Source organism: Gymnoscopelus microlampas (genome assembly GCF_963454915.1).
Source record: "Gymnoscopelus microlampas genome assembly, chromosome: 21".
In the NCBI taxonomy this organism is placed as follows: Eukaryota; Metazoa; Chordata; class Actinopteri; order Myctophiformes; family Myctophidae; genus Gymnoscopelus; species Gymnoscopelus microlampas.
In genome coordinates this window covers 22,418,577-22,430,355 of record NC_139958.1, presented here as the reverse complement: position 1 = coordinate 22,430,355, position 11,779 = coordinate 22,418,577, and the positions used below count along the sequence as shown (strand labels likewise).

Here is an 11,779-nt window from a genome sequence, read left to right as displayed (position 1 = left end):
TGGTTAAGTGTGCATAGACCAGTCGTTCTCAAAGGGCACGTCACCATCTCTTTACCTTATACTGAAGGCCAATCAGCATCATTCAATGAAAGCCAGCACTGGGATAATTAAAAACAATGTGTCCATTACAGATCAGATCAATGGCTTGCATTCCCTTTAGCTTGGTCGATTGGCTTGGACTGGCTTGAACTAGCTGTGATCTATACACAGAGAGAGGTGGCAGAGACACACTGAACTAGTGGAAATAGCTGCTGAAGAGAGATGCCTTTTCATGATATAATGTAGACCTATATTAATCCCATAGGAAATCCAGTTTCAACTTCACCCGTGCAACTAATGGCTGCTCAGAGACACTCGGGTGGGGAGCTGTTAGGGGTTAAGTGTCTTACCAGCTATAAAATCTTCAGTGTTAATTCAACTTGAGAGTGTACAAATGGACCCTTACAATTCCATTTGGTTACATTTTCCTGGTCACGGAGATTATGTTTGTGTGTATGTGTGTGTTTGGAAGAGATGCTATCCTATGCTAATCTTGCAAACCACTAGAGCGATCACCGATCAGTGTCAAACCTTTTGTGCAAGTAGTCCAAGACCACAGAGGCCAAAAGCAAAAGACCCTTAGGGGGTGCCACAAAAGCGACAAATGTCACTGTTTGTTGTAGGAACATGAATGATCTTGTCACCAAATTACCTCTGTAGAGCACACGATAAAAAGTGCTTTCACTTCTAGCCTTGGGGTTGCCATGAATGTGAAAAGTTGAACTGTAAGTCGTGGAACAGCTATTTCCCCCACAACTTCCCTGGATACCGAGGGCTGCAACTCACGACTCATAGATAGCCCTGGTATAGGCAGAGCTCAGCCTGGCATAGATATGCACTCCACGGAGCACCTTTTTGTAGTTACAGTTAATTCCACTCATTTGTCCTAGAAGTTCACAAAATAAAGACAACACCAGTATACAATACAGTAGTAGATGGGGTCTCATTTTGTCTCAGGTGCAGTTTGGAAATCTTCCATTGAGTGCTGAATTGAGTTGAGAGGGGGTTATTGAAAGTCTGTCAGAAGTTTTACTCATATTTATCATCCACAAAACAATGACTGATTACTCACAACCTCCCCCGACACATCAAGATAAGTTTCTTTTCTGCTACTGTGGAGTCCGTTCTCCTTTACGGCTGTGAGTGCTGGACACTGACGCAGGCCTTACAAACAGGACCAACACTTTACCAACAAACGTCTTTTTGGGAGCTACCATGTGTGCCAGAGAAGATGGCAGTCAGGAGGATGTCATTTCTATCGACATGAACTCCTTGCCAGAAAGCTTGCACTGTGGGAACCAACACACAGGCGTCGATCAGTAGGACGTCCCACACCTACCTACAGTATGTGGACGTGCTAAAGAAAGACGCACCAACGAGCTGGCCAAATGTATGGAGAACCCGGATGACTGGAGATGCCGGTGGAGGGCTCGTCTGAGGACCACGTAGAGAGACCTGCAGATCAGACCACTTTCATTCTGGAAGACCCCATAAAGATGGAAATATTGTGTCTAATGAGTAATGGTTGTATGTGTGGAAGGGTCATACAGTACAGTACATCACATCTTGACAGAGTTACTGACAGAATCTACTGTACAGTACAGCACAACTTTCAGGTTCAATCCACATCAAGACAGTTTTAGCCAAGTTGAATACATGGCTTGGTTTGATATGCCAAAACCTACACAACAGTGTCCATTTTCTTGTTGGTAAACTTTAGATGTTAGTATGACCTAAATTTGTGCTATGAAGTCCTTTAATCTGAAATCCATGTCTCGGAGGTCAATGATAAGTTAGAACAAACAAGGCCTACGAGTCCAGATGGTATACTCAACAAATTCTCATGAAGCTGGCACACACATGTACACGTGCACACACGCACGCACGCATACACACACACACGCACGCACGCACACGCACACACCAACTTATGTTTGTATACGTGTGTGTGCATGTGAGTGTGTAATCCAGCTAGAAGCTCCACGCATCTGTTGTTGACCTGGGGATCATGAAATGTTTTGTGTGACACATTTCTTACATGGACATGCATGGTCTGCATTACAATGCTTTACAGTTTTACATTCACCCATTCACATACTGATGATATGAAAAGAACCAACCTGGAGCAGTTATGGGTTCAGTGTCTTGCGGAGGGACATGGCCAGGATCCAAACGGCACCCTTAACCCATTAAAACTGGGAAAGCATCTATCATTTTTTATTTTTGCGAGCTTGTACATCTGCTATTTCAAAAAAAAAAAGTGTGAGAACAACTGATTAGAAGGCATTTGTAATGCCCCGGCTGACCCCCTGGTCAGCCGGGGCGCCTGATGGAGGAGAAGGGAACTGGTTGGAATAACGTGTTCCTTCCACGCGCTATGTCCAACCAGGGAAACTCCCCCCTGTCGGGTGATAAGAAGCGGCCTGCTTGCTCCTCATGCATTGAAGGAGGCATGAGCTTCAGCTTGGGCTCTCCCTAGGCTGGCAGAGGGTAGGTAGTGCCCAGGATTACATAGGCAATTGGCACTGGGTGAAAAAAATGTGGGTTACAAAATCGTGGGATAAAAAATGTAGTTAAAAAAAAAAAGAAGGCATTTGTAGAATCAGCCTCAGGTCTGGGTTAATACCAATGGTACTGAATAAAACTAACATGGTTGACATCTACTGCATAGAAGGATTGTGTTGTATTTTAATACCAGTACAGTATTCTCTTCTATTTAGTCCTTTTTTTGGGCAGCTAATGACCGCGTTGCTCTATAACAGTAACTGTTTCTTGTTCTTGTAAATCAGTTATTTACGTACAACCACGGCTTATGGCTGAGCATGAGTCCAACTCCTGATGCTCAGATGCAAAGTACAAGTGTACTTCTCAGCACTTGGCATAAACACATTTTTCCCCCAACTGATACAAGCTCAACACAAATACAGTATGTATGTTGACATTTACGATTTGTGGATGATAGTGACCACCACATGTAACCTGTAAAGGACCCTCACCAAGGAGACAAACCATCTTTCTGTCATTTCTGAACCATGATGGTAAGCAGCATTTCTCTCACTCACTCAGGGAAGAGGATTTATATGTTTGACTAGAAATGTAAGATTTCTTCATTTGAACATGTACAACCAAATTCTGTGCATAGAGTAATGTTAATTTGTGTCAGTTCAACGTGAAGAGCTAACAATTGGTCCTGACCATGAGATTAATTGTATCGTTATACAATGTAGGTATCATGTATGTTATGGCATAATTGTTGTTATAACTAAGTTATAAATTATTGGTAATTGTGGCAATTTTCGGCAGACCAGCAAAAATGCATACGTCATTCTTTGTTTCGTTTTTTGTCCAATTTTGATCCTAGCCACTATATGAGGTAGCATTTGTCCTGTGTCTCCTGGCCCCCGTGGTTGTGCATTCCCTGCCAAGGGACTGTGATGATATCCACTACCTCAACAACAGTGCTCCCAGTGGGGTCTATAACATCTATCCTGTTAAGTTTAATACTGCTGTAGAGGTCTACTGTGACATGGGCACTGATGGAGGGAAGTGGACGGTAAGAATATTTCAATGTCCTTCAGGATGCTTGTTTAGTTCACTGTAATTTCAGCTTGCAGAACATGTTTACTGAATGCATTGATTGTGTGTGGTGGAATTTCATATCCATGGGTGGTAATGAGTTTCTTACTCCCATATTTTGTTTTGGTGTCGGAGGATCTTGGGCTGCCAGGTTAATACTAATACTGATATGAATTTTGAGTGTCAATTAAACTGCTTCAGTTTACCCACTTATTTTATTATACACATTGTCTCCTACTGTTGTTAAAATGAGCAATAATATTCAGTGTTCATTTATTGGACAAGTAGAGTTTTTGTCATTCAATCATATTTCCGTCCCTTCTCTGGATTTCCCTCCTTTTGTTTCTCTCTCTTTCAGTTTTTCACTTCCCCTCTCTGTGTTTTACTGCTAAGGTTTTTCAAAGACGGATGGATGGCACCGTGTTATTTTACAGACCCTGGGACGATTACAAGAGAGGATTTGGCAATGCTGATGGAGAATACTGGCTAGGTGAGAAGCTACAGTTGAGTAAATATCCTGAGATGTAACCACAAACGACTCGATATTTAATGGCTGATAGACAAGACAACACAAGTTGTGACAGATTTCATGTACCATTGGTATGATATTGTCCATGGGTTAAAAATATTTTATGCTAAAGATAAACTGTTAAACTGCCACATGTCCTTGTATGTCTTAACCCATTAAAACCGGGAAAGGACCTGTGACATTTTAGATTTTTGTGTTGGCTATTCAAAAATAGCAGATATACTGTACAAGCTCACAGCGCGTCACTTCATGCCGCACTGATTTTGAAAAATCTTGAAAGTGTTTGAAGGCATTTGTAGAATCGGCCTCAGGTCTAGATGGGTTAATGTATTGTAGGGCTGGAGAACATCTACTGTCTGACTACACGGAGAAGATGCGAGTTGAGAGTGGACATGGAGGACTTTAGTGGGAGGAGTGCATTTGCCCAGTACACCTCATTTTACATACACTCAGAGGACTATGGATACAGGCTACACGTTGATCTGTTCAAAGATGGAGAAGCAGGTATGTTTGATAAGTAGAAGAGGTGATCTCCACAAACTGCAATCCGACACAGCAGAATCCTGAGTGTTAAATTGAGTTCAATTTAAAAAAATGACCATGAAGGGTCCATTCTTACGCACACACAGTTAAAATGAACACTCAGTCTTTTACTGTTGATTATTGTTTGTTTTGGTTATGACACCGTACAGTATATCCCTCCTTTTGTGATCTCCTGTGTAAATACATGCAAAGAATGATTTTTAAAGTATAACAACATTAATATGTAACGGTGGCCAACTAAGTGGCCAACTAAGTCACATTTGACTTTCCCAGTTATACTCATAAATGACAGTTGAGTTTGCTACCTCTTTGTTAGTCTTACTGAGTTCACAACCATAAATCCACACCACCCAACAGTAGCCCAAGTCACTTGAAACCCACACATGCAATTATTGTCATTCAAAAAACTGATTATGATGTCACGATGATGATGATGATGATGATGATGTGGACATTGTTGTACTGCACTTACCTTCCCTTTTTGAACTGTTTCCACACAGGTGACGCACTAAGCTATCACAATGGACAGAGATTCTCCACTCTAGACCGAGACCAGGATGCCCATGGTGGTGTTCATTGTGCTAAAGACCTTATGGGGGGGCACTGGTACGCTAGTTGTCATAATTCAAATCCCAATGGAGTTTATGTGTGGGCTGGTGACACGCGTAATATTGGTATTACATGGTGGACATGGGGTCCTGTATACCTGAAGTCTATTGCTATGAAGATCAGACCACTAGCCCCAAGAGAAGAGCAGGGTGAAGATACAGATGGTTAGTTTCATTGTAGCAGAACAGGCCTGTCTGAGACCAGGGAAGAGACTTAAAATGCCACACGGCTCAAATCTGTTAAGCCCAATTGTATTTTTTTCATATGACCTGCCATAGTATAAATTAGCAATTAGTGTACATAGATCACTTACATGAATCACTTTCAACCTGGCATCCCCATTAGGGCCATGTCATCGTAAAAAGAAAAACAAATGGTAATAAAAATTGTAAAAAATAAATAAATAATAATCATACATTTTCTAAAATGTATATCAACAATAGCAGATCTACATGCTCCCACCGTGTTGCGATGCAAAGCATTGCGATGCATTGTGAGCTTGTACATCTGCTATTACAGAGTACGACACCTGCGTGCAACTAAGAATAAATCACGCCTATGGAAGGCAAAGTGTTGCGGAAAACCAAGTACGTCATTTTGACCTTAAATACCCAATCACTGCATTGTCCGGTGTGGGACTATGGATCGGCCTGCAAATAACAATACTTTGTCTTGTTCAAATGGAAAGTGTTGTATTTGTCCTTTTCACACCTCACAGGAACTGGACAGGGTGTCAGAGAGTTCTGATAGTTATTGGATGGGTAATTGTCGTGGCAGGAGTCACTTCAGGCTGGCAGAAGTGGTCAATAATAGCAAGTGGTCAATAAATACAATCCCAGCTGTCATTCCCACCTGTGGTTCCTGCCTGTCTCCTCCTTATTTCCTCAGCAATTTGTGCAAGCTTCTTTACAGAATCACTTGTGTTCAGAAATAATATGTTGACCACAAATTATACTAAGGTCTTTTTACGTATGTCCCTTTTTAAATGAACCGAACTGAGTCCTCTTCAAGTGGACCCAAGAAGTGGGACAACAGAAAAACTAAATATGTGAAAATACCCCCGAGCTAGATGTGTTTTTCTACATCTCATAACATGGGAGTGGATGGACTGACTGTTTTGGGGATGACGTCATCTCTGCTTCTATGATTCTCTCAGAGTCAAGGGATCATTCATAGGTTAGGGAAGAGCGCCCTCCAGCGTAATTTAAAAAATATATATCTTTTTTGAATTTACGGAAATCTCCGTCAATGGCAGGCAAGTGTTGGATTTGGAATGACGGCTAATAAACTAAATATACCTAAAAACACCTTAAATATTGTATTTATTTTATAAATAGTTCATCTTTCACTCAATAGGGGCAATGCCTGTCGCAAGTTGATGATGTAATTTGCCCATGTGTGGTCTAGCCCTATAGAATCTATGGAATGCATGTGAAAATAAAAAAACAACTTAATACTTCCTATGGTTAATATGAGCATCAAATCGATAATTGATGCTAGTTTTTTTGCACATGCATTCCATACATTCCATAGGGCTAGACCACATGGGCAAATGACATCATCAACTTGCGACGGGCATTGCTCCTCTTGAGTAAAAGATTAACTGTTTCTAAAATAAATAAAATATTTAAGGTGTTTAAAAATATATATTTTAGTTATAGAGGGCAATTATAATGTATTAAGCCATATTTGGCTTATTAGCTAGGGTTCCTTTTAACAGATAGCTTTAGGCCTTCCAGTCTGATTTCTAAACTAAGCATAGCATTACATTATGTCTATATAAAAAGTGATGTATCTATGAGCATCCTTGGATTTATAGACCTTCTCAAGATCAGCCCATCTATCCTAACAGCCATAACCTCTCCCGGAGTTGATGGAAAATCTTCTTTAGACTCTCAAGGTCAGTTCAGCAATGAGTCATGACCTTATCAATTTGACTGTTTTATTGCACTTCATTGCCTTGGACTCCATGATAAAGTGGTGCTTTAGCAGTGTCCCCCCCCCCCCCCCCTCTAATGCCCTACATTTACCCGGTTTACTTTACATTGGCATTTCTATGCATGCAGTTTTATTAAGTACAAATAGAGATATCTCACTAGAAAATGGTTAAAATTAACGTCACCCATTGGCATACCACTTCAGTAAAAGACATATCTGATATTAATTGTGTAGTACTTATACAAAGTAATTATCTGATATGAAATGTACTTTAAGATTGCATGCAAGAGTAAATTATATTCATCACTTCATTTTGTATGTTACACGCTTACAGATGAAACATTATGATTTGTACGAGCCATTCACAAAGAAGACATTAAATGTCTTCAGCCAATAAGACACTCCCCTCACTTCAATAAATTTGCAGCAGTTAATCATCATTCTTGCTGCTGGCAGGGAGAGCTGCATCTGCTGCTGCCGCCATTTTTCTTGCAAGCATATGAGCTGACTGGGCAGTGTTAATCATATTTTAATTTCAAGGGAAAGACGTGTTTTCAGTATAATGAGTACTTGAGTAGTAATTTGTCATGGTAGAGGGGTTAAAGTTGGTGAAAAAAACTATGTATCAAGTTATATTAGTGTCATCTAGAATAATACATATCTAAGGTCCATAGAAAGCTGTTTTTCTCCTATAGCAGCTATAGATGAAAGGGCCCTTTGTCCTTTTTCCACTTTTTTATTGTTTTTAAGATGATGCCACTGCCAAACGCCCCGCTAGTGTAACAGCATGCAGTTTTACTGGTTTCAATTTCTTGTAAAAGAAGCTGTGAAACAAATAAGAAATAAGAAATGTCTTCCTTTCTGCTAGCAACTTGCATTATAATGGAGCTAAATGGGAGCAAGAGCGGTGCCTTTCTATTGATGTTTGGATTTGCAATGACCTTGAAAAAAAAAATACATGTATTGCAGGCTTATCACATCTACAGCACCTTGTTGGCACCGATACCGAATAGGACAAAAGTGGACACAGACAAGAAGTCTTCACGGGTCCAAAAGGTTGGACAGACTCACCCTACACAATAGACACCCGCGTTCCTTCCCCAGGACCCAGGGGCTCTGATCCCCCAGGGCGCCGGTCATCCAGTGTGGCGGGTACTGTATCTCAATCATTGCATTACATTACATTAGTCATTTAGCAGACGCTTTTATCCAAAGCGACTTACAATAAGTGCATTCAACATAGGTACCCCACCTGGTTCTCTTCTTACCCTCAGATGTGTTCAACGCCCACACCCAATGCCTGAGGCAAAGTCTCCTCTCACGCTTTGGTATTCCTGTTCCTGTTGTCTGGGGCATGTGTGTGCCGGGTAAGACCCTTCCGTTGGTGTAGTGATCGCACCTGTGGCCGAACATTACATTACATTACATTACATTACATTACAGTCATTTAGCAGACACTTTTATCCAAAGCGACTTACAATAAGTGCATTCAACATAGGTAGGGAACGAAAACTACTAATCACCAGAAGTCTTAAGTGCATTTTCTGCAAAAACAAGCAACCAACAGTATACCTAGCGCTAGGGTAAAAGTGCAATATATCAGCTACCTATTTCCTTAAACAGATGAGACAAAATAGCAAAATCAAATGAGCAGGAGCTAAAACAAATAAGTGTATCGACTAAACACGATCCAATGAACAATACAACAATAAAACAAGCGTTCGTACAACTAGTTAACAACAAGTAGGCCAGGCAAAGAGGAAGGGTAGTGTTTCCTGAAGAGGTGGGTTTTCAGCCTGCGGCGAAATATGGGCAGTGACTCGAACAGTCCCACGTCAGCTTTGTCAGTAGAACCCAGTCTGAAGTCGTCACAGGGTCTTGTCAGTCCTGAAGAAGACGGTCCCCACCTAGCCATGGACCATCTGGAACACCTTGGGCTAGAGGGAGCGAACCACCAGGAGCTGTACTACCCCCCCCCCCTCTTCAGGTGCTTGCCACAATCACTGCCCGACTGAGAATAATACGCCTTATTAACTTTATCCGAGGTGGCTACTGCGGACCTTTGGGTTTGCTCACCGGCCTCAGTCCAACCCCAGACCTGGTTGAGGTGTCAACTGTGATGGTGAGCCTAGCTGGCTCGACCCATGTACAGTATAATTTCATCTTCCACCTATCATTTCATCTTCCAACCATTCTGTTTGAGGACAGAGGATATGGTATTTAGAACATAATTCAAATGACCAATAAATAGGTCTTGATTAAATATGTCTAACTTGTCTACACGGCCCTCACAACTACGTTGCACCATATCCGACTGATATGCCCATACAGTATATGGAGATCTCTATATCTGTCAGTCCTTGTCCCTTTAATGTCATCAGTATATGCCCATACATGGGCATACCTCCTTTTGTGCCCATATATGGAGCTGACTGATTTGTTTGCGCCAGATGCCATGACGACACATTGAGGTTAGACAACACACTCCAAATTTGGGCGTAGCTGCATTGGGAACTCCTTATATGGTTATGGCTGAGTCATGGTGACATGGGCCTCTGATTAAAATAAGAAAAGAAAAAGCTGATCAGGTCCTTGTGTGTCCATAAGGATAAATTGATTTAAAATGAGCTTATACCCGAGACTCGCAGCAATTATAGTAGACCCTTCCAGTACACATGAGACAAGAACTTGATTTTCTTACTACCTATAGGATTACCCCAAAGTACCCCTAGGGGTAGCCAACTAGTACCCTCATTTGAGAAACACAGAGGAAAGTGCCTATGCAGCTGGCAGCTGCCTGTTCAGTTGTGCGTGTGATGCTATACAGTACATTGGGAGGCTTTCATGTGACTGACTGCTCCTTACAGGATTCCTCTCACACAAGGCTGAGCAGTGAAAAAGACTGATGATGCCGGTTTAAAACAGTGCATAGACACTCTCCAGAAGTACATGATCTCTCTCTCCACAACAGTTATCCAAGACGTGGGAACAGTACCAACTGAGTTATATCACTGATCCTCTCACCTTACAGTTAATTCAGCGTCTGATGTTCCACGTACAAACACAGAATACAACTAGAAAATGTGCTCCTCGGAGCACAGGTCTCCGCCAGGCGAGGTGGTAAAAGAAAGTACTGTTCCTGATTAATTCTGTCTTACCTATTTATATTACATATTGTGATGTCACGTGAAGCTTGACCAATGTTAGGTGTTCACAGACGGACAAAGTGAAAACATACTCTCCACCATGCCTTCGGCCTGGCGGAGACAATAACTCTATGAAGTGTAAAGCATTGTACTTCTCTGGTTACTGTACGAACTGTACTCAGCATGGTCAGGCCAGCTATTCCCAATGTTCTCTGATATGCTTTGTGTGTCTGTTTGTTATGATCAATGCACTGTAACACATAAGAGCTCTGTGATGTGGGTCACACAGGGAGGGGGTGGGTGGGTCAATGTGCTACCACTCTTTGGCTCTCTGTCCTTCGCTATCCTCCGCCGCAGCCAGAGCAACAAGCACTGATAGCAGCTGCCTCCTGTTGCTGCCGTGAGAGAGGCTCCCTCTAACTGGCGTATGGAAGCTGCTACCAGACTTGTCCATTTAAACCTGCGGTGTGGTGTCTTTTTCCAACAGCACTCCTACATGCTACGAAGCTGAATTCTCTTTGGATCACTTCACCACGCCAAACAAATAGACGTGGTCAGAGGAGGAAGGAGGACCCTACTCACTGTAGCAGGTATAGTGGTGTAACTTTTACAATACTACTTGACTGTGATTTGTGGGATGGCTAAGTATGCCTACAGTTTTCATAAGGGTTGTGTTTTTGCATGGCAACCAAAACAAAACATCAATGTTTTGAACTGACAGTTTCTTGACTGGGCTATTCTTGGAGAGGTTGTTTATATGCTGTATTTTTTACAGTGAGTAAATGTATAGCCCCAGAGACACTAGCATAAAACTTTTGATAATATGTGTCTATTAAGGAGCCATCCCATTAGAGTGTTTTACTTCTAACATTTAAGCACATACTATATTGTAAAAAACAAGTTATTCATATTCATAACTTATATTTCACCAATAGCTTATACAGTAAGCCAAGGGATATTTATCTAATATCTCTTAGATCACTAAGTCTAATAGGTCAGTTTTCTTACTCTATTCCACCCATGGATGGGCACATCAGTATAGGGACCAAAGAGGACCCTATCTTAGAATGACTAAAAGGAATATATTAATAACTTAGAAACCAGGGAATGATTTCCATGAACATATCACAGTATACAGTATACTACAGTACATAAAGAGAAAAGTCACATGTCCCCTTTCTTCTTTCACAATGTAGGATACACTATGTATCATAAATATCATATACTAATATATCAAATGGAGCTCACAGGACATTACTGTAGGTGCAGACATTCATCTCTCTGTCAAATCATCATGCCCATGGTCAACGCATCTGTCTTCCTCTCGAGATGTGAACATTGTATTAGTGACTTCTGAATGAACATACACATTTGATGCATCTGTCCCAGTCATACAGAT

General features: G+C 41.4%; 1 protein-coding gene across 1 annotated transcript; it reads left to right on the top strand.

The window, feature by feature from the left end:
* Nucleotides 1–1,454: 1,454 nt before the first annotated feature.
* LOC311037863 (microfibril-associated glycoprotein 4-like) lies at nt 1,455–10,928 on the top strand (the record flags this gene model as incomplete). The annotated part of the gene is made up of 6 exons (XM_084047157.1): nt 1,455–1,484; nt 3,401–3,592; nt 4,009–4,105; nt 4,481–4,648; nt 5,188–5,293; nt 10,868–10,928. The coding sequence occupies 6 exons, from the start codon at nt 1,455–1,457 to the stop codon at nt 10,926–10,928; spliced, it is 654 nt and encodes a 217-aa protein (XP_083903283.1).
* Nucleotides 10,929–11,779: the final 851 nt, after the last annotated feature.